The sequence below is a fragment of the Hypanus sabinus genome, chromosome 1, assembly GCF_030144855.1.
Source record: "Hypanus sabinus isolate sHypSab1 chromosome 1, sHypSab1.hap1, whole genome shotgun sequence".
Classification (NCBI taxonomy): domain Eukaryota; kingdom Metazoa; phylum Chordata; class Chondrichthyes; order Myliobatiformes; family Dasyatidae; genus Hypanus; species Hypanus sabinus.
In genome coordinates, this window is record NC_082706.1 from 2,039,685 (window position 1) to 2,063,304 (window position 23,620).

Genomic DNA, 23,620 nt, shown 5'->3' on the forward strand with positions numbered 1-23,620 from the left:
GTGACACCCACCCACAGTGTGACTCTCACTCAGTACTGCCCCCCCACATGTGATCCTCCCTCAGTACCACCCCTCCTACAGTGTGACCCTCACTCAGTACCATCCCTCCCACAGTGTGACTCTGCCTCAGTACCACCCCTCCCACAGTGTGACCCTCACTCAGTACCACCCCTCCCTCAGTGTGACCCTCCCTCAGTACCACCCCTCCCTCAGAGTGACCCTCACTCAGTACCATCCCTCCCACAGTGTGACTCTGCCTCAGTACCACCCCTCCCACATTGTGACCCTCCCTCAGTGTGACCCTCACTCAGTACCACCCCTCCCTCAGTGTGACCATCCCTCAGTACCACCCCTCCCACAGTGTGACCCTCCCTGTGTGACCCTCACTTAGTACCACCCCTCCCTCAGTGTGACCCTCCCTCAGTACCACCCCTCCCTCAGTGTGACACCCCCCACAGTGTGACTCTCACTCAGTAATGCCCCTCCCACATGTGATCCTCCCTCAGTACCACCCCTCCCACAGTGTGACCCTCACTCAGTACCACCCCTCCTACAGTGTGACCCTCACTCAGTACCACCCCTCCCACAGTGTGACCCTCCCTCAGCACCACCCCTCCTATAGTGTGACACTCCCTCAGTACCACCCCTCCCACAGTGTGACCCACCCTCAGTGTGACACCCCCCCACAGTGTGACTCTCACTCAGTACTGCCCCTCCCACATGTGATCCTCCCTCAGTACCACCCCTCCTACAGTGAGACCCTCACTCAGTACCATCCCTCCCACAGTGTGACTCTGCCTCAGTACCACCCCTCCCACAGTGTGACCCTCACTCAGTACCACACCTCCCTCAGTACCACCCCTCCCTCAGTGACTCTCACTCAGTACCACCCCTCCCTCAGTGTGACCCTCCCACAGTACCACCCCTCCCACAGTGTGACCCTCCCTCAGTATGATCCTCCCTCAGTACCATCCCTCCCACAGTGTGACCCTCCCTCAGTACAACCCTGCTCACAGTTTGACCCTCACTCAGTACCACTCCTCCCAAAGTGTGACATTCAGTCAGTACCATCCCTCCCACAGTGTGACTCTGCCTCAGTACCACCCCTCCCACACTGTGACCCTCACTCAGTACCACCACTCCCGCAGTGTGACCCTCCCTCAGTACCACCCCTCCCACAGTGTGCCTCTCCCTCAGTACCACTCCTCCCAAAGTGTGACATTCAGTCAGTACCATCCCTCCCACAGTGTGACTCTCCCTCGGTACCACCCCTCCTATAGTGTGACACTCCCTCAGTACCATCCCTCCCACACTGTGACCCTCACTCAGTACCACCACTCCCGCAGTGTGACCCTCCCTCAGTACCACCCCTCCCACAGAGTGACCCTCCCTCAGTGTGACACCCACCCACAGTGTGACTCTCACTCAGTACTGCCCCCCCACATGTGATCCTCCCTCAGTACCACCCCTCATACAGTGTGACCCTCACTCAGTACCATCCCTCCCACAGTGTGACTCTGCCTCAGTACCACCCCTCCCACAGTGTGACCCTCACTCAGTACCACCCCTCCCTCAGTGTGACCCTCCCTCAGTACCACCCCTCCCTCAGAGTGACCCTCACTCAGTACCATCTCTCCCACAGTGTGACTCTGCCTCAGTACCATCCCTCCCACATTGTGACCCTCCCTCAGTGTGACCCTCACTCAGTACCACCCCTCCCTCAGTGTGACCCTCCCTCAGTACCACCCCTCCCACAGTGTGACCCTCCCTGTGTGACCCTCCCTCAGCACCACCCCTCCTATAGTGTGACACTCCCTCAGTACCACCCCTCCCACACTGTGACCCTCACTCAGTACCACCCCTCCCTCAGTGTGACCCTCCCTCAGTACCACCCCTCCCTCAGAGTGACCCTCACTCAGTACCATCCCTCCCACAGTGTGACTCTGCCTCAGTACCACCCCTCCCACATTGTGACCCTCCCTCAGTGTGACCCTCACTCAGTACCACCCCTCCCTCAGTGTGACCCTCCCTCAGTACCACCCCTCCCACAGTGTGACCCTCCCTGTGTGACCCTCACTTAGTACCACCCCTCCCTCAGTGTGACCCTCCCTCAGTACCACCCCTCCCTCAGTGTGACACCCCCCACAGTGTGACTCTCACTCAGTAATGCCCCTCCCACATGTGATCCTCCCTCAGTACCACCCCTCCCACAGTGTGACCCTCACTCAGTACCACCCCTCCTACAGTGTGACCCTCACTCAGTACCACCCCTCCCACAGTGTGACCCTCCCTCAGCACCACCCCTCCTATAGTGTGACACTCTCTCAGTACCACCCCTCCCACAGTGTGACCCACCCTCAGTGTGACACCCCCCCACAGTGTGACTCTCACTCAGTACTGCCCCTCCCACATGTGATCCTCCCTCAGTACCACCCCTCCTACAGTGAGACCCTCACTCAGTACCATCCCTCCCACAGTGTGACGCTGCCTCAGTACCACACCTCCCACAGTGTGACCCTCCCGCAGTGTGACCCTCCCTCAGCACCACTCCTCCTATAGTGTGACACTCCCTCAGTACCACCCCTCCCACACTGTGACCCTCACTCAGTACCACCACTCCCGCAGTGTGCCTCTCCCTCAGTACCACCCCTCCCAAAGTGTGACATTCACTCAGTACCATCCCTCCCACAGTGTGACTCTCCCTCAGTACCACCCCCCCCACAGTGTGACACTCCCTCAGTACCACCCCTCCCACACTGTGACCCTCACTCAGTACCACCACTCCCGCAGTGTGACCCTCCCTCAGTACCACCCCTCCCACAGAGTGACCCTCCCTCAGTGTGACACCCACCCACAGTGTGACTCTCACTCAGTACTGCCCCCCCACATGTGATCCTCCCTCAGTACCACCCCTCCTACAGTGTGACCCTCACTCAGTACCATCCCTCCCACAGTGTGACTCTGCCTCAGTACCACCCCTCCCACAGTGTGACCCTCACTCAGTACCACCCCTCCCTCAGTGTGACCCTCCCTCAGTACCACCCCTCCCTCAGAGTGACCCTCACTCAGTACCATCCCTCCCACAGTGTGACTCTGCCTCAGTACCACCCCTCCCACATTGTGACCCTCCCTCAGTGTGACCCTCACTCAGTACCACCCCTCCCTCAGTGTGACCATCCCTCAGTACCACCCCTCCCACAGTGTGACCCTCCCTGTGTGACCCTCACTTAGTACCACCCCTCCCTCAGTGTGACCCTCCCTCAGTACCACCCCTCCCTCAGTGTGACACCCCACACAGTGTGACTCTCACTCAGTAATGCCCCTCCCACATGTGATCCTCCCTCAGTACCACCCCTCCCACAGTGTGACCCTCTCTCAGTACCACCCCTCCTACAGTGTGACCCTCACTCAGTACCACCCCTCCCACAGTGTGACCCTCCCTCAGCACCACCCCTCCTATAGTGTGACACTCCCTCAGTACCACCCCTCCCACAGTGTGACCCACCCTCAGTGTGACACCCCCCCACAGTGTGACTCTCACTCAGTACTGCCCCTCCCACATGTGATCCTCCCTCAGTACCACCCCTCCTACAGTGAGACCCTCACTCAGTACCATCCCTCCCACAGTGTGACTCTGCCTCAGTACCACCCCTCCCACAGTGTGACCCTCACTCAGTACCACACCTCCCTCAGTACCACCCCTCCCTCAGTGACTCTCACTCAGTACCACCCCTCCCTCAGTGTGACCCTCCCACAGTACCACCCCTCCCACAGTGTGACCCTCCCTCAGTATGATCCTCCCTCAGTACCATCCCTCCCACAGTGTGACCCTCCCTCAGTACAACCCTGCTCACAGTTTGACCCTCACTCAGTACCACTCCTCCCAAAGTGTGACATTCAGTCAGTACCATCCCTCCCACAGTGTGACTCTGCCTCAGTACCACCCCTCCCACACTGTGACCCTCACTCAGTACCACCACTCCCGCAGTGTGACCCTCCCTCAGTACCACCCCTCCCACAGTGTGCCTCTCCCTCAGTACCACTCCTCCCAAAGTGTGACATTCAGTCAGTACCATCCCTCCCACAGTGTGACTCTCCCTCAGTACCACCCCTCCTATAGTGTGACACTCCCTCAGTACCACCCCTCCCACACTGTGACCCTCACTCAGTACCACCACTCCCGCAGTGTGACCCTCCCTCAGTACCACCCCTCCCACAGAGTGACCCTCCCTCAGTGTGACACCCACCCACAGTGTGACTCTCACTCAGTACTGCCCCCCCACATGTGATCCTCCCTCAGTACCACCCCTCATACAGTGTGACCCTCACTCAGTACCATCCCTCCCACAGTGTGACTCTGCCTCAGTACCACCCCTCCCACAGTGTGACCCTCACTCAGTACCACCCCTCCCTCAGTGTGACCCTCCCTCAGTACCACCCCTCCCTCAGAGTGACCCTCACTCAGTACCATCTCTCCCACAGTGTGACTCTGCCTCAGTACCATCCCTCCCACATTGTGACCCTCCCTCAGTGTGACCCTCACTCAGTACCACCCCTCCCTCAGTGTGACCCTCCCTCAGTACCACCCCTCCCACAGTGTGACCCTCCCTGTGTGACCCTCCCTCAGCACCACCCCTCCTATAGTGTGACACTCCCTCAGTACCACCCCTCCCACACTGTGACCCTCACTCAGTACCACCCCTCCCTCAGTGTGACCCTCCCTCAGTACCACCCCTCCCTCAGAGTGACCCTCACTCAGTACCATCCCTCCCACAGTGTGACTCTGCCTCAGTACCACCCCTCCCACATTGTGACCCTCCCTCAGTGTGACCCTCACTCAGTACCACCCCTCCCTCAGTGTGACCCTCCCTCAGTACCACCCCTCCCACAGTGTGACCCTCCCTGTGTGACCCTCACTTAGTACCACCCCTCCCTCAGTGTGACCCTCCCTCAGTACCACCCCTCCCTCAGTGTGACACCCCCCACAGTGTGACTCTCACTCAGTAATGCCCCTCCCACATGTGATCCTCCCTCAGTACCACCCCTCCCACAGTGTGACCCTCACTCAGTACCACCCCTCCTACAGTGTGACCCTCACTCAGTACCACCCCTCCCACAGTGTGACCCTCCCTCAGCACCACCCCTCCTATAGTGTGACACTCCCTCAGTACCACCCCTCCCACAGTGTGACCCACCCTCAGTGTGACACCCCCCCACAGTGTGACTCTCACTCAGTACTGCCCCTCCCACATGTGATCCTCCCTCAGTACCACCCCTCCTACAGTGAGACCCTCACTCAGTACCATCCCTCCCACAGTGTGACTCTGCCTCAGTACCACCCCTCCCACAGTGTGACCCTCACTCAGTACCACACCTCCCTCAGTACCACCCCTCCCTCAGTGACTCTCACTCAGTACCACCCCTCCCTCAGTGTGACCCTCCCACAGTACCACCCCTCCCACAGTGTGACCCTCCCTCAGTATGATCCTCCCTCAGTACCATCCCTCCCACAGTGTGACCCTCCCTCAGTACAACCCTGCTCACAGTTTGACCCTCACTCAGTACCACTCCTCCCAAAGTGTGACATTCAGTCAGTACCATCCCTCCCACAGTGTGACTCTGCCTCAGTACCACCCCTCCCACACTGTGACCCTCACTCAGTACCACCACTCCCGCAGTGTGACCCTCCCTCAGTACCACCCCTCCCACAGTGTGCCTCTCCCTCAGTACCACTCCTCCCAAAGTGTGACATTCAGTCAGTACCATCCCTCCCACAGTGTGACTCTCCCTCAGTACCACCCCTCCTATAGTGTGACACTCCCTCAGTACCACCCCTCCCACACTGTGACCCTCACTCAGTACCACCACTCCCGCAGTGTGACCCTCCCTCAGTACCACCCCTCCCACAGAGTGACCCTCCCTCAGTGTGACACCCACCCACAGTGTGACTCTCACTCAGTACTGCCCCCCCACATGTGATCCTCCCTCAGTACCACCCCTCATACAGTGTGACCCTCACTCAGTACCATCCCTCCCACAGTGTGACTCTGCCTCAGTACCACCCCTCCCACAGTGTGACCCTCACTCAGTACCACCCCTCCCTCAGTGTGACCCTCCCTCAGTACCACCCCTCCCTCAGAGTGACCCTCACTCAGTACCATCTCTCCCACAGTGTGACTCTGCCTCAGTACCATCCCTCCCACATTGTGACCCTCCCTCAGTGTGACCCTCACTCAGTACCACCCCTCCCTCAGTGTGACCCTCCCTCAGTACCACCCCTCCCACAGTGTGACCCTCCCTGTGTGACCCTCACTCAGTACCACCCCTCCCTCAGTGTGACACTCCCTCAGTACCACCCCTCCCTCAGTGTGACACCCCCCCACAGTGTGACTCTCACTCAGTAATGCCCCTCCCACATGTGATCCTCCCTCAGTACCACCCCTCCCACAGTGTGACCCTCACTCAGTACCACCCCTCCTACAGTGTGACCCTCACTCAGTACCACCCCTCCCACAGTGTGACCCTCCCTCAGCACCACCCCTCCTATAGTGTGACACTCCCTCAGTACCACCCCTCCCACACTGTGACCCTCACTCAGTACCACCACTCCAGCAGTGTGACCCTTCCTCAGTACCACCCCTCCCATAATGTGACACTCACTCAGTACCATCCCTCCCACAGTGTGACTCTCCCTCAGTACCACCCCTCCTATAGTGTGACCCTCCCTCAGTACCACCCCTCCCACAGTGTGACCCACCCTCAGTGTGACACCCCCCCACAGTGTGACTCTCACTCAGTACTGCCCCTCCCACATGTGATCCTCCCTCAGTACCACCCCTCCTACAGTGTGACCCTCACTCTGTACCATCCCTCCCACAGTGTGACTCTGCCTCAGTACCACCCCTCCCACAGTGTGACCCTCACTCAGTACCACCCCTCCCTCAGTGACCCTCACTCAGTACCACCCCTCCCTCAGTACCACCCCTCCCACAGTGTGACCCTCCCTCAGTGTGACCCTCCCTCAGTACCACCCCTCCCACAGTGTGACCCTCCCTCAGTACAACCCTGCTCACAGTTTGACCCTCACTCAGTACCATCCCTCCCACAGTGTGACTCTGCCTCAGTACCACCCCTCCCACAGTGTGACCCTCCCTCAGTACAACCCTGCTCACAGTTTGACCCTCACTCAGTACCATCCCTCCCACAGTGTGACTCTGCCTCAGTACCACACCTCCCACAGTGTGACCCTCCCTCAGCACCACCCCTCCTATAGTGTGACACTCCCTCAGTACCACCCCTCCCACACTGTGACCCTCACTCAGTACCACCACTCCAGCAGTGTGACCCTCCCTCAGTACCACCCCTCCCACAGTGTGACCCTCACTCAGTACCACCCCTCCCACAGTGTGAACCTCCCTCAGTGTGACACCCACCCACAGTGTGACCCTCACTCAGTACTGCCCCCCCACATGTGATCCTCCCTCAGTACCACCCCTCCCACAGTGTGACCCTCACTCAGTACCACCCCTCCCACAGTGTGAACCTCCCTCAGTGTGACACCCACCCACAGTGTGACTCTCACTCAGTACTGCCCCCCCACATGTGATCCTCCCTCAGTACCATTCCTCCCACAGTGTGACTCTGCCTCAGTACCACCCCTCCCACAGTGTGACCCTCACTCAGTACCACCCCTCCCTCAGTGTGACCTTCCCTCAGTACCACCCCTCCCACAGTGTGACCCTCCCTCAGTACCATCCCTCCCACAGTGTGACTCTGCCTCAGTACCACCCCTCCCACAGTGTGACCCTCACTTAGTACCAACCCTCCCTCAGTGTGACCCTCCCTCAGCACCACCCCTCCTATAGTGTGACACTCCCTCAGTACCACCCCTCCCACAGTGTGACCCTCCCTCAGTACCACCCCTCCCACACTGTGACCCTCACTCAGTACCAGCCCTCTCACAGTGTGACCCTCACTCAGTACCAGCCCTCTCACAGTGTGACTCTCCCTCAGTACCACCCTCCCACAGTGTGACCCTCCCTCAGTACCACCCCTCCCACACTGTGACCCTCCCTCAGTACCACCCCTCCCACAGTGTGACTCTGCCTCAGTACCACCCCTCCCTCAGTGTGACCCTCCCTCAGTACCACCCCTCCCTCAGAGTGACCCTCACTCAGTACCATCTCTCCCACAGTGTGACTCTGCCTCAGTACCATCCCTCCCACATTGTGACCCTCCCTCAGTGTGACCCTCACTCAGTACCACCCCTCCCTCAGTGTGACCCTCCCTCAGTACCACCCCTCCCACAGTGTGACCCTCCCTGTGTGACCCTCACTCAGTACCACCCCTCCCTCAGTGTGACACTCCCTCAGTACCACCCCTCCCTCAGTGTGACACCCCCCCACAGTGTGACTCTCACTCAGTAATGCCCCTCCCACATGTGATCCTCCCTCAGTACCACCCCTCCCACAGTGTGACCCTCACTCAGTACCACCCCTCCTACAGTGTGACCCTCACTCAGTACCACCCCTCCCACAGTGTGACCCTCCCTCAGCACCACCCCTCCTATAGTGTGACACTCCCTCAGTACCACCCCTCCCACACTGTGACCCTCACTCAGTACCACCACTCCAGCAGTGTGACCCTTCCTCAGTACCACCCCTCCCATAATGTGACACTCACTCAGTACCATCCCTCCCACAGTGTGACTCTCCCTCAGTACCACCCCTCCTATAGTGTGACCCTCCCTCAGTACCACCCCTCCCACAGTGTGACCCACCCTCAGTGTGACACCCCCCCACAGTGTGACTCTCACTCAGTACTGCCCCTCCCACATGTGATCCTCCCTCAGTACCACCCCTCCTACAGTGTGACCCTCACTCTGTACCATCCCTCCCACAGTGTGACTCTGCCTCAGTACCACCCCTCCCACAGTGTGACCCTCACTCAGTACCACCCCTCCCTCAGTGACCCTCACTCAGTACCACCCCTCCCTCAGTACCACCCCTCCCACAGTGTGACCCTCCCTCAGTGTGACCCTCCCTCAGTACCACCCCTCCCACAGTGTGACCCTCCCTCAGTACAACCCTGCTCACAGTTTGACCCTCACTCAGTACCATCCCTCCCACAGTGTGACTCTGCCTCAGTACCACCCCTCCCACAGTGTGACCCTCCCTCAGTACAACCCTGCTCACAGTTTGACCCTCACTCAGTACCATCCCTCCCACAGTGTGACTCTGCCTCAGTACCACACCTCCCACAGTGTGACCCTCCCTCAGCACCACCCCTCCTATAGTGTGACACTCCCTCAGTACCACCCCTCCCACACTGTGACCCTCACTCAGTACCACCACTCCAGCAGTGTGACCCTCCCTCAGTACCACCCCTCCCACAGTGTGACCCTCACTCAGTACCACCCCTCCCACAGTGTGAACCTCCCTCAGTGTGACACCCACCCACAGTGTGACCCTCACTCAGTACTGCCCCCCCACATGTGATCCTCCCTCAGTACCACCCCTCCCACAGTGTGACCCTCACTCAGTACCACCCCTCCCACAGTGTGAACCTCCCTCAGTGTGACACCCACCCACAGTGTGACTCTCACTCAGTACTGCCCCCCCACATGTGATCCTCCCTCAGTACCATTCCTCCCACAGTGTGACTCTGCCTCAGTACCACCCCTCCCACAGTGTGACCCTCACTCAGTACCACCCCTCCCTCAGTGTGACCTTCCCTCAGTACCACCCCTCCCACAGTGTGACCCTCCCTCAGTACCATCCCTCCCACAGTGTGACTCTGCCTCAGTACCACCCCTCCCACAGTGTGACCCTCACTTAGTACCAACCCTCCCTCAGTGTGACCCTCCCTCAGCACCACCCCTCCTATAGTGTGACACTCCCTCAGTACCACCCCTCCCACAGTGTGACCCTCCTCAGTACCACCCCTCCCACACTGTGACCCTCACTCAGTACCAGCCCTCTCACAGTGTGACTCTCCCTCAGTACCACCCTCCCACAGTGTGACCCTCCCTCAGTACCACCCCTCCCACACTGTGACCCTCCCTCAGTACCACCCCTCCCACAGTGTGACCCTCCCTCAATATGACCTCTCTGAAAGAACCTGCAACTCCTCAGTGCTGCTTAGCAATTACACTGGTTGAGTCGACCTGAAAGACACCACCCCCGAGTTCAGACGAGAGAGCAGTGTTAGTTGAACATCAGCTGGGACATTTCTTATTCAGACTGCTGAAGCTCATTGAAGGAAATATTTAATCACAGACATGTAAATGGATATTTTATAAATATAATTTAACACTATGCAATGATTCTGAACATTCTGCTCTGAGAATCTGCACTCTAACACAGGCTCCAGTGCCAATTCTAAGAGGCGTTTTGTATGGGCTCAGTAAACAAGATACATTAACTCCGAAATAAGTCATTGCAGAATTTTCCTCATATCTTTATTAATTGTCTCGCCTCTAAATGACATGGTGATGTGACAGCCTGGTCAAGTATACCAGCCCAATGTATTAAGAAAGTTACATTCTTGATTTCGCTTTTTTGGCAACTGAATGAAGCATTGAGTAAAAAAATATCCTTGTCAGTATTTCATCAGCACAGCCTGTCGACTCATTCATCAAATGTCTCTTGGCATCAGTCAGTTAAAACCACTGCCTGCGATGATCAAACACCAACATTTGACAACAGGAAAGCTGGCCCCTTCTCTTCTCACTATTTCCTCAGCTGATTTTAAAACCCTCAACACTTTCCCTGTATTCTCCTCCAGCTTTACAACCTGCAGAGGACTCCTCATGTTTTCAATCAAGCCTTTAGTGTTCCCCGATCTCCACTGCATCGCCCATCCGAGGCCATGCCTTAACTGTTTGAGTTCATTCCCTGAGGAAGAACCTTGGCCTGAAATGTCAACTATTTATTCCTCTCCATAGATGCTGCCTGACCTGCTGAGTTTCTCCAGTGTGTGTTGTACTGGATTTTTAGCATCTGCATTATCTCTTGTGTTTAGAGTTCACTTTCTTCCTTCACCTGAAGGCTGTTCATTCAAACTTTGATGGTATTCTGTATAGCATTTCAGGTTTCCATTGGTTACAATGGGGCCATGTGGGAGGGCAGGGTTATATTCACCTTGGGAATGGTTAGTAGGTCAGCACATTGTGGGCCAATGGACCTATGCTGCTTTGTATGTTCTATGTTCTATAAATATAGGTAGAAAAACAGGTTATCACAGACTAGATGGGCTGAAGGGCCTATTTCTGTTCTGTAGTGCTCAATGAAAACTCTGAATAATCTCTCCACATTTTAGTCCTAAACTTCTTTCTTTGACCAAGTTTCCTGTCACCTATGGTTTTAGGGACATGCTATGAAGAACCAGCCCTTCCACCAAGTCCCTGCTGACTATTGAGCACTCAGTTACACCATGAGGCCATAAGACCAAAAGACAGAGGAGCAGAATTAGGCCATTCAGCTCACAGAGTTTGCTCTGCCATTTCATCATGGCTAATTTGTTATCCCTCTCATCTGCATTCTCCTGCCTTCTTCCTTAACACACTGAATCCCATGATGGTCTCCCCATATTCCCAAACCAATTTACAGAGGCTAATTAACCTACCCACCTTTGGAGATGCAAGATATTGAAGATTCTGGAATCTGAATGTCAAGCAGCATCTGAGGAGGCAAAAGGTACAAAGCAATTTTTTGGATGGACCCTGCATGTTTTAGTCACGAGGGGTTGGAACCAGAGGAAGTCCGTGTGGTCACAGTGAGCAGTCTGTGTCAAAGCAACAGATTGACTAGTTCACAACTGTGAAGGACATTAGAATATTATGAACATGAGCAATTCTGCAGATGCTGGAAATCCAGAGCAACACACACAAAATGCTGGATGAATCAGCAGGTCAGGAAACATTCATGGAGATGAATTTCAGGTTGATATTTCAGGTTGAGAGTCTTCATCAGGATTGTAAAGGAAGGGAGAAGACACCAGAATAAAAAGGTGGGGGACAGAAGATGACAAGTGGGTAGGAATGGTAAAGGGCTGGAGACGAAGGAACCTGTTAGGAGAGGAGAGTGGCCCAAAGGAGAAAGGGAAGGAGAAGGGGTACCAAGGGGAGGTAATAGGCAGGTGAGGAGAGGTAAGTGGCCAGAGTGGGGAATAGAAGCAGAGGGGTGAGGCAGGGAAATATTTTTTTACCAAAAGGAGAAATCAATATTCATGCCATCAGGTTCAAGGCTAGCTGGACGGAATATATAGTGTGGCCACCCAGAAATTCCACTTTTGGCAGATGGAGAGAAGGCGTTCAACAAAGCAGTGCCTGAATTTAAGATGGGTCTCACCAATATAGAGGAGGCTGCATCGGAAGCACTAGACAAAATAGACAACCTCTGTAGATTTGCAGGTGGTGTGTTGCCTCACCTGGAAGGACTGTTTGGGACTGAATGGAGGTGAATGGGCACCTGGCCATTACCTTGTGTTTGAGCGCCTAGATGATTACCAAGCCCTGTTTCTTCCCTCTGTGCATTCATGTTGATTTACTTAAGTAATCATGATAGTTTACAACAAACAGAAAATCTTCAGATGCTGGAAATCCAGGCAACACACACAAAATGCTGGAGGAACTCAGCAGGCTAGGCAGCATCTATGGAAAAGAGTAAACGATCGATGTTTCGGCCGAGCCCCTTCTCAGGATTGATAAGTTTATGAATGTCTAATATGCCATATGCCTGCATGGACTGAAGATCCAAGGGCCTTCAGCACTGAATGATTTCTGTACATTATTTTTATTCATTCTCACTCCTTGCCTTGGGGAACATGAATCAGAAACTGTTCTCTGAATTGAATTTGTAAAAGTCAATGACACTGTTTCAGTCAATACTTCAACAGATCAAAGACCTCCTATTTATAGATCTTGCTAGTGAACTGCAGCCTATACTTATAAGTTTAGAGTTTATAGACAGCGACTGCAGTGATCCTTGAGAGGTCAAATCACAGTTCAGCACTGAAGCTGCCAATGAGGGTGATGTCTATGGCTGTGAACTCCACCTTCTGCTCATGCCTCGGAGGCAAGCTGATGGGGCAATGAGGGAATCGTGCTCCATCTGAGATGCTATTCTTGGGAAAAGAACAAAGCCACATCTGCCATCTCTAGCGTTGGGAGAAAAACCCAATGGGATGCTTTCAAAGTCACTCAGATAAGTTGTCCTGAACCAATATATGACAAACAAATGTTACAGATCCATGTAGCACATACACTGACTGATGTCACCCATACTATAGCAGCAACTGTTCATCAAAGGTCTTTCATTGGCTGTAGCACTTGGATGTCAGAGTCCTAGATTGATAGTTATACCACATGGAAATAGGTCCTTTGGTCCAACTTACCCTACTAACCAAGGTACTGACGTGAACTAGATAAATTGCTTTTGTTTATCCTTTATCCCTCAAAAGCTCTCCTATCCATGTACCTATCTAAATGTCTATTAAATATTGTTAACTGTGTCTGCTTCTATAACTCCCTCTGGCACCATGTTTCATATACCGCCCCCCCCCCCACCACTCATTATCATTATGTGCTGTCTGGTATGACATGGCCGATCATGGTATCATGACCATGACATTTTTCTGGCGGATTTTTCTATAGAAGGTGGTTTGCCATATCTTTTTATGGACAGTGTCTTTATAATACGGGTGACCCCAGCCATTATCAATACTCTTCAAAGACTGTCTGCCTGGCGTCAGTGGTCGCATAACCAGGACTTGGAGTACAGCACAGATGCGGTAGAGGCATTCCCACACGTCCAGTGAAGAGCTTTAAAAGGCAGGAAGGGTTTCCAACGGGAATCCTTGATTGGAGTACGAAGCAGACGCAGAAGAAGCGTTCTCATGCAAGTCCCAGTCTCCGTAAAAGAGGGGTACTCTCTGGTGGAGCAGTCATTATGGGAGTGGACGTCACTGGAGTGGACTGAGGCACAGCCTCAACAGGGCTCCAGTGAGAACAGGCAGAGGCAAGGTAAGTAGGTAATTCATTCCTTATTTCTTATTTAACTCTAGAGAGAATAGAGGGTACATCTACAGGACCAGTGTTCTGTTCTGGGTGTCAAACGTGGGATTTCCAGAAGACTAACAGCCTCCCTGATGCCCACACCTGCACCAGGTACATTGGGATGCTACTCCTTAGAGATCATGTTAGGGAAGTAGTGCTGCGGCTTGTTAGTGACAGCAGTTACAGACAGGTAGTCACCCCTAGGCTATGAGACAGATAAATCGGTTACTGTCAGGAGAAGGAAGGAGAACGTCAGATAGTGGAGAGCACCACTGTGGCCATCCCCCTCAACAATAAGTACTCCATTTTGAGTACTGTTGAGGGGGGGGGGCGGGGGGAAACTACCTGGGGCAACTAACAGTGGCCTTGCCTCCGGCACAGAGTCTGGCTCTGTGGCTCAGAAGGGTATGGAACTGAAGAGGATGCCAGCAGTAATAGGGGATTGTATAGTGAGGGGGATAGATAGGCAATTCTGTGGATGCAAAAAAGAAACATGGATGTTATTTTGCCTCCCAGGTGCCAAGATCCATGATTTTCTGAACGCATCCATAGTATCTTGAAAAGGGAGGGTGAGCTGCCACAAGTCGTGGTACATATTGGTACCAGTGACAAAGGCAGAAAAGGGGAGGAGGTCCTGAAAATAGAATTTAGGGAGTTGGGAGGGAAGCAGAGAAGTGGGACTTCAAAGGTAGTAATCTTGGGATTGCTGTCTGTGCCACCAGACAGTGAGGATAGGAATAGAATGAGCTGGCAGATAAATGTGTGGCTGAAGCATTAGAGCGGGGGCAGGGATTCATATTTCTGGATAATTAGGAGCTCTTCTGGGGCAGGTGCGACCTGTACAAAAGGAACAGGTTGCACTTGAATCCAAGGGAGATCAGTATTCTTGCAGGTAGGTTTACTAGAGCTATTGGGAATGGTTTAAACTAATATGGTAGGGTGACGGGAGCCAGTATGATCGAGCTGAGGATGAGCCAGCAGACTTACAAGTAGATGATGAATGTAACATGCATGTAAGGAAGGACAAGCCAAAGTTTGGGTACAAATGCAGACAGAACAAAGAGTTAATTTGTACCACAGAGGCAAAATTCAAAAGGGTGAAGAATGTAGGACTGAAGGTGCTGTATTTAAATGTGTGTAGCATTCAGAATAAGGTGGATGAACTCGTGGCGCAATTAAGAGATTGTTTGGTATGATGTTGTGGGCATCACTGAGTTGTGGCTGAAAGAAGGCCACAGTTGGAAGCTTAACATCAAAGCATATACTTTGTACTGAAAGGACAGGTAGGAAGGCAAAGGCAGTGGTGTGGCTCTGTTGGTAAGAGATGGAATTACATCTTTGGAAAGAGGTGACAGAGGGTCAGACAATGTTGAATCTTTGTGGGCGGAGTTAGGAAACTGCAAGGGGAGAAAAACATATCTAGGTCTCCAGATAGTAAACGAGATGTGAAGTTGAGATTGCAAAGTTTGCTGTAAAAGGCATGTAATGAGTGTAATGACACATTTGTAATGGGTAAGTTCAATAATCAAGGGGATCGGGAAAATCAGATTGCTGTCAGATCGCAAGAGAGGGAATTTGTTGAATGTGATATAGATTTTTAGAGCAGTTTGTGCATGAAAGGGTATTTTAGATTGGGTGTTGTGTAACAACCCAGATCTTTTTAGGGAGCTTAACGTAAAGGAACCCATAGGAGGCAGTGATAATAATATGATGAATTCATACTGCAATTTGAAAGGGAGAAGCACAAGTCACAGGTATCAGTATCGCAATGGAATAAAGGGAATTACAGAGGCATGAGAGAGGAGATTACCCAGGTGGATTGGAGGAGGATACTGGCGGGTAGGATGGCAGAACAGAGATGGCTGAAGTTTCTGGGAATCGTTCACAAGGTGCAGGATAGGTATGTCCCATAAAGGAAGAAGTTCTCAAATGACAGGGATAGGCAATGGTGGCTGATAAGGGAAACCAAGGAAAGGGAATCTAAGGGGAGTGGGAAGTTGGATGATTGTTAAGCTTTTAAAATCATACAAAAACCTATAAGAAGGGGAAAAATGAAATATGAAAGCAGACTAGTCAATAACATAAAGCTGGATACCAAAAGTTTTTTATAGTTATATATGGAGTAAAAGGGAGGGGAGAGTTGATATTAGACAACTGGAAAATGATGCTGGTGAGGTAGTAATGGGAGATAAAAAAAATGGCAGGTGAATGTAATGAATAGTTTGTATCAGTCTTCACTGTGGAAGACACTAGCAGTGTGCCAGAGGTACGTGAGTGTCAGGGAGCAGGAGTGAGTGACATTGCTACTAAAATGGGCAAAAATAGGAAAAAATGGGCAAAGATCTTAAGATGGATAAGCCACCTGGACCAGATGGACTACATTCCTGAGTCCTGAGAGATGTTGCTGAAGAGATAATGGATGCATTGGTCCACACATGAAACTGCTTAACAAGATATATTCCTATGGCATTACAGGAAAGATACTGGCATGGCTAGAGGAATGACTGACAGGCAGGAGGCAGTGAGTGGGAATAAAATGGACCTTTTCTGGTTGTATTCCTCATGGATCAGTATTGGGACCACTACTTTTCACATTGTTTGTCAGTGATTTAGATAATGGAATTAATGGCTCTGTGGGAAAGTTTGTGGATGATACAAGGATAGGTGGAGTGGTAGGTAGATCGAGGAAGCAATATGATTGCAGCAGGGCTTAGAGAGATTGGAAGAATGGGCAAAATAGTCGCAGATGGAATACTGTGTTGGGAAATGTATGATAATGCATTTTAGTAAAAGGAAAAATAGTGCAGACTATTATCTAAATGGGGAGAAAATTCAAACATCAGAGGTGCAGAGGGCATAGGAGTCCTCATGCAAGACTCCCAGAAGGTTAGTTTACAGGTTGAGCCTGTGATAAAGAAGGCAAATGCAATGTTGGCATTACTTCAAGGGGGATAGAATATAAAAGCAAGAAGATAATGCTGAGGCTTTACAAGATCATGGTCAAGCCGCACTTGCAGTGCTATCAACAATTTTGTGACCCATATCTTAGAAAGGATGTGTCATCATTGGAGAGAGGCCAGAGGAGTTTCTCAAGGAAATGAAGGGGTTAACATATGAGGAGTGTTTGGTAGGCTTGGGCCTATATTCACTGGAATTTAGAAGAATACAGAGGGATCTCATTGAAACCTATTGAATGTTGAAAGGACTAGATAAGGTGGATGTGAAGAAGATGTTTCCTATGGTGGGGGTATCAAAAGATACCAGAGTACCAGGGTACCAGAGTCTCAAAATTGAGGGATGACCTTTTAGAACAGAGGTAAGGAGGATTTATTTTAGCCAGAGAGTAGCAAATTTTGTGGAATGCACTCCCACAGACACCATTCAGGGTAGAAGGCATATATGGCAAGAAGGCAGGTGTATGTGGTTGAGAGAGATCCAGGATCAGCAGAGGGAAGGAGTGCCTTACACTTCCTTCAGCAAAGATGTATCTCCACTCGCTACCCACTCTCTGTAGGTAGACTGCTGCCTCTCAGATCTGCTTTAACTCTTTCTCCTCCCACCTTCAACCTGCGACTGCTAGTTTTAGATTCTCCTACCCTTAGAGAAAGACTGTGACCATCTGTGCTTCTTTTGATTTTATAAACCTCTGTAAGTTTCGCTCTGGGACAATATTCCCAGCCTATCCAGTCTCTGCTTATAATTCAATGCCTCCATTCCTTTAGCCTTGATAATCCTTTCTACACAGTTTTCATCTTTATGACATCCTTCCTATAGTTGGGGAGCCAGAACTGTACACAGTATTTCCAAGCATGGTCTCATCAATATTCTCTAGAGCTGTAACATGGTATCCTAACTCCCATTCTCATCTCCTGATCAATGAAGGCAAGTGTATCAAATACCTTCTTCACCATCCTGCCTACCTGCAATGCCAGAGTTGGATAAGTAATTGAATGGGGAATGTTTGCGGTGTCATGAAGATCGAGAAGGAAAATGAAATTTGAATGGGTATTTGAGGGACCAAGTGTAGGTATAACGAGGCAACCCTTGATGTTCAGTCAGTTTCTCGTGTCCTGCCATTGCCAGACCTAGAAATCCTGGAGTTTCCTCTCTGACATCACTGTAGGAGCACACAATACAACCATATTAATTGAACACACTAAGCTTTTCATGCACAACTCTGGGTAAGTAATATACACAAAATGGGGAACCCAGAAGGTCAGGCAACAACTATGGAAGTGAACAAACAGATCATAGTCCATCAGGTGCCTTCTTCTCCAGCTCCTTACCATTTCTGCCTATCACCTCCCAGTTTCTTACTTCATTCCCTCTCCCCCATTCACCTGGCTTCACCTATCACCTTCTAGCTTGTCCTCTTTCCCCTTGTTCCCCTTCATTCCCAGTTCTGATGAAGGGTCTCAGTCTGAAATATAGACTGTTTATTCATTTCCATCAATGTTGCCTAACCCGCTGAGTTCCTGCAACAATTGGTGTGTGTTGCTCTAGATTTCCAGAATCTGCAGAATCTCTTGTGTTTTGGATGGGCAATAAGTGATGCATTTGCCAGCAAACCCAAGAATAATGAAGTGAAGCATCCTATCTATTTCTGTGCACCATCTACGACCAGTATAGTCTAGCCTGGATGATTTTACTCATAGAATACCCAACTCTCTCTTCCTCTAATTCCCCATTGCAGCCAACGTGGTAAAATAACCACAGGTGTGCCTGAGCTCTTCCTCATGGCATTTTGTTTTGGCTCAAGTGAAGGTGTCAGGGTTGGCGGGAAGGTGTTGTACCTGTAGGTCAGGACACACGGTGAGAATGTTTGCATCATCTGCCGTTGTGATCTCCTTTATGTGGTCAGATGGTTCAGCACTCTGAACTGTTTTCTCAGTCTTGACGAGAGACGTGGCCAAGGTAGGGAGGCTGGATTTCCATGTACTCACATCTGTCCCATTGCCAAAAGCTTGCATTGCATTCCCTTAAAAAACACAAATGTTAATTACAGAGATGACTGCACACATTTTACGTGGAACTGATTCCATGCTCTGAGGCATAGATCGAGTGGACAGCCAGAGATGGCAGAAATGGATAAACATGATGACAAAATTTTAAGGTGATTGGAGGAAATTATAGGGAGGATGTTAGAGGTAGGTTTTAACACAAAGCGACTGGTGGATACGTGTTGGTGTTATGGTAGAGGCAGATACATCAGGGGCAGCTAAGAAATTCATAGATAGGCAGATGGTAAATGCAAAATAAAGGGCAATGTAGGAGGGAAGGGTTGGATTGATCTTGATGAATGAGTCGGAACAACACCATGGGCCAAAGGGCCTGTACTGTGCTTTAGTGCTCAATGTTCGATACACAGGGTAACATCAGCTTCAGAGGAAACAGCACACACACTTCAAAGGAACACATAATTATCATGGTGGTGGAGAAAGGATAATAGGAAAAGCAAAGAGGAGGCAGGATTCAAGAAGTTCAGCAAGAAAGAGGCAAGGGTAAGAGGTTTACTGAAGAGAGCAGTACTGAGTGAAATCAAGTGAAAAGCTGTGTTGGAGGAATTGTAATCAGGGAATAGGGAAGGGAGCAGAAAATGAAGATGGGGTTGGAGGATATTACAGAGATGAAAGTCACTGCACAAGATTACATAGATAGCAGTCATGGGGGAAGATTACAGAGACACAGTCATTGGGGGAGATTACAGAGATAACAGTCGTTGAGGGAAATTACAATGATAACAGTTGTCAGAAGATTACAGTAATAACAGTCATTGGGGAGATTACAGATTACACAGATAACGGTCGTTGGAGGAGATTACAGTGATAACAGCTGATGGGGAGATTACATAGATAACAGTCATTGGAGGAGATTACAGAGATAACAGTCATTGGTGGAGATTACAGAGATAACAGTCGTCAGTGAGATTACAGAGATAACAGTCATTGGAGGAGATTACAGAGATAACAGTCATCAGTGAGATTACAGAGATAACAGTCATTGGAGGAGATTACAGAGATAACAGTCGTCAGTGAGATTACAAAGATAACAGATGTTAGGGAGATTACAGAGATAACAGTCTTTGGAAGGAGTTTACAGAGATAACAGTCGTCAGTGAGATTACAGAGATAACAGTCATTGGTGGAGATTACAGAGATAACAGTTGTCAGTGAGATTACAGAGATAACAGTCATTGGATGAGATTACAGAGATAACAGCCGTCAGTGAGATTACAGAGATAACAGATGTTGGGGAGATTACAGAGACAACAATCATTGGAGGAGATTACAGAGATAACAGTCGTCAGTGAGATTACAGAGATAACAGTCATTGGAGGAGATTATAGAGAACAGTCGTCAGAGGAGATTACAGAGATAACAGTCTTTGGAGGAGATTACAGAGATAACAGTCTTTGGAGGAGATTACAGAGATAACAGTCATTGGTGGAGATTACAGAGATAACAGTCATCAGTGAGATTACAGAGATAACAGTCGTTGGGAGATTACAGAGATAACAGTTGTCAGTGAGATTACAGAGAACAGTCATTGGTGGAGATTACAGATATAACAATCATTAACATCATGGTACGATTTGAAAGCAAAAGCAAATTTGTTTATCCAGATCATAGTAAATCTGTGGAATTCATTTTGACAGGTGGCTTTGGAGGCCAAGTGATTGGGTATATTTAAAGCCCAGGTTCATAAATACTTGATTAGTTTGTGCATCAAAGATTACAGGGAGAACACAGGAGAAATTGGTTGAGGGGGTAGGTAAATCAGCTTCGATTGAATGGTGAAGCAGATTTGATGGACTGAATTCCCCATTTATAATCTTATTCACAATGGGTGCCTGAAGACAATGTAGATTAGGAGGACAAGTGGATTTAAATGTGAATAGATTACAGTTCCTGTTAGGATATGAATAGCAGAGTTGTGCATGATTTGAAATTTTAAGAAGCTTACAAGATACAAATAGTTAGGTTGTTCTTGATCTATTCGAACCTACTTGTCTTCTATAACCTGCTTCTTTTACAGGGGCACTGGTTCCAGGGACAAGGATGCAAAGCAGTGCTCAGGGAATAATTGGAGGTCTATGTGGGGAAGAAAATGCTGATTACCGAAAAGATGTAGGGCACAGAGAGTCCTCCTGTTGCTCAGCCTAAAGATTTCAACAGTCTCCTGGAGATTTAACAAGCTAAAATTGGCTTGTGTTGGTTCATCAATATGGCATCTCCAAAGCAACAGGTGGATGTCTGTCCATTGGGGTGTATTTACTGCATGAGAAATACCAATGAGAGGCTTAATGTAAACTCCGGAAGGGTAATTAACCATTTAAGATTCAGATTCAGATTTATATCCACTATTCCAGTCAGAAGGAATTCCACAGACTCATCACTCCCTAGCTAAACCAACTTCTCTTTGCATGAAAATCACACCATGGTGTTAAGAAAACCTTGAATGTACAGGGAGGTGATGAATTTAGTCAAGAAAAAGAAAAAGAACGTAAATCTTATGAAGCTAAAATTTAACAGAGCTCTTGAGGATTATAAAGAAGTCAGGAAAGAACTCAGGAAGGGAATTAGAAAAGCCAGGCAGGACCATGAAATGTTCTTGGCAAGTACAATTAAGGTGAATCCCAAGGCATTCTATACACATGTCAACATAGAACATAGAACAATGCAGCACATTACAGGCCCTTCAGCCCACAATGTTGTGCCGACCCTCAAACCCTGCCTCCCATATAACCCCCCACTTCAAATTCCTCCATATACCTGTCTAGTAGTCTCTTAATCTTCACTAGTGTACCTGTCTCCACCACTGACTCAGGCAGTGCATTCCATGCACCAACTACTCTCTAAGTAAAAAAACCTTCCTCTAATATCCCCCTTGAACTTTCTTCCTCTTACCTTAAAGCCATGTCCTTTTGTACTGAACAGTGGTGCCCTGGGGAAGAAGCAGTGGCTGTCCACTCTATCTAATCCTCTTAATAAAAGGGGGGAACGTTTGCTTGAATGCAAGTAATGTGGGTGAGGTCCTTAATGAGTACTTTACATCATTATTTACCAAGGAGAAGGATGTGGAGGATAGGGAAATCGGTGCTGAGTTATAATATGCTAGGGCATTTTGAACTAGAGGAGGAGGTAGTGTTGGGTCTCTTAAAGACCGTCAGCATGGATGTTTCCAGGGCCTGATGGGATATATCCTGGGTTACTGAGAGAGGCAAGTGAAGAGAATGCTAGGACCCTGATTAATATCTTTGTGTCCTCTCTAGCCACAGGCCAGGTCCAGAGGTCTGGTGAGTAGCTAATGCTGTTCTATTGTTCAAGAAGGGAACCAGGGATAATCCTGTAACTATGGACTGGTGAGACTCATGTCAGTTGCAGGTAAGATTGGAGAGAATTCTTAGGGATAGGATTTATGATCATTTGGAAAACCATGGCCTAATTAGGGAGAGCCAGCATGGTTTTGTGCAAGGCAAGATGTGTCTTTCTCACTTGATTGACCTTTTTTGATGAAGCGATGAGGGTGATTGATGAAGGTAGAGCTGTGGATGTCTCCGTGGATTTTAGTACAGATTTAATAAGGTCCCTCAAGGAAAGCTCATCCAGAAGATTAAGATGCATGGACTCCATGGTGTTTACATTTAGAACTGGCTTGGCCAAAGGAAGCAGAGGGTAGTAGCTAAAAGGAAGTGGTTCTAGCTGGAGCTCTGTGAATAGTGGTATTCCAAAGGGATCTGTAATGTGACCTCTGATATTTGTGATATAAATGACCTGGTTGAAAGTGTAAAGGGTGCATTAATAACTTTGCAGACGACATGAACGCTGGTGGTGTTGTGGACAGTGTAGAAGACTGGTAAAGAATATAGCACGGTATAGATAAGTTGCAGATATGGGTCGAGAAATGGCAGATGGAGTTTCACCCAGCCAAACGTGAGGAGTTGTACCATTGTAGGTTAAGTGTAAAGAGACAGTACATATACTGTTAGGGGCAAGATCCATAACAGTGTTGCTGAGCAGTGGGATCTTGGGGTCCAAGTTCATAGCTGTCTGAAAGTGACTACATAGGTTGATAGGGTGGTTAAGAAGCCCTACAGAATACTTGCTTTTATTCAATGAGGCACTGAGTTCAAAAGTCAGGAGGTTATGTTCAGCTTCTTAAAACTCTAGTTCGGCCACATCTATAGTATTGCATACAGTTCTGGTCGCCCCATTACATATCGAGGCTTTGGAGAGGGTGCAGAAGAGGCTTACCAGGATGCTGCCTAGATTAGAGGGCATGTGTTATCATAAGAAGTTGGACAACTGTTTTCTCTGGAGCTGTGGAAGCAGAGTGAGATCTGACAAAGATTTATAAGGATATGAAAGGCATAGATTGAGTAGACAATGAGTATCTGTTCCCCAGGGTTGAAACATCTAATACCAGAGGACATGCAAAGGGGATAGTTTCAAAGGAGATGTGAGAGGCAAGTTTTTTACACAGGGAGAGTGGTGGGTGTCTGCAATGAACTGCCTGAGACATTTATCAGACATGTAAATAGGTACGTGAATGTGAGGAAAACAA

The 23,620-nt window shown here is 50.0% G+C and overlaps 1 protein-coding gene across 1 annotated transcript in view; it reads right to left on the reverse strand.

Moving 5' to 3' along the window:
* gfra2b (GDNF family receptor alpha 2b) overlaps positions 1-23,620 on the reverse strand; it is a 400,451-nt gene that overhangs the window by 35,265 nt on the left and 341,566 nt on the right. The window contains exon 7 of the mRNA XM_059959447.1: positions 18,850-19,034. Coding sequence (XP_059815430.1) covers positions 18,850-19,034 — 185 coding nt within the window. The remainder of the gene's footprint in view (positions 1-18,849; positions 19,035-23,620) is intronic.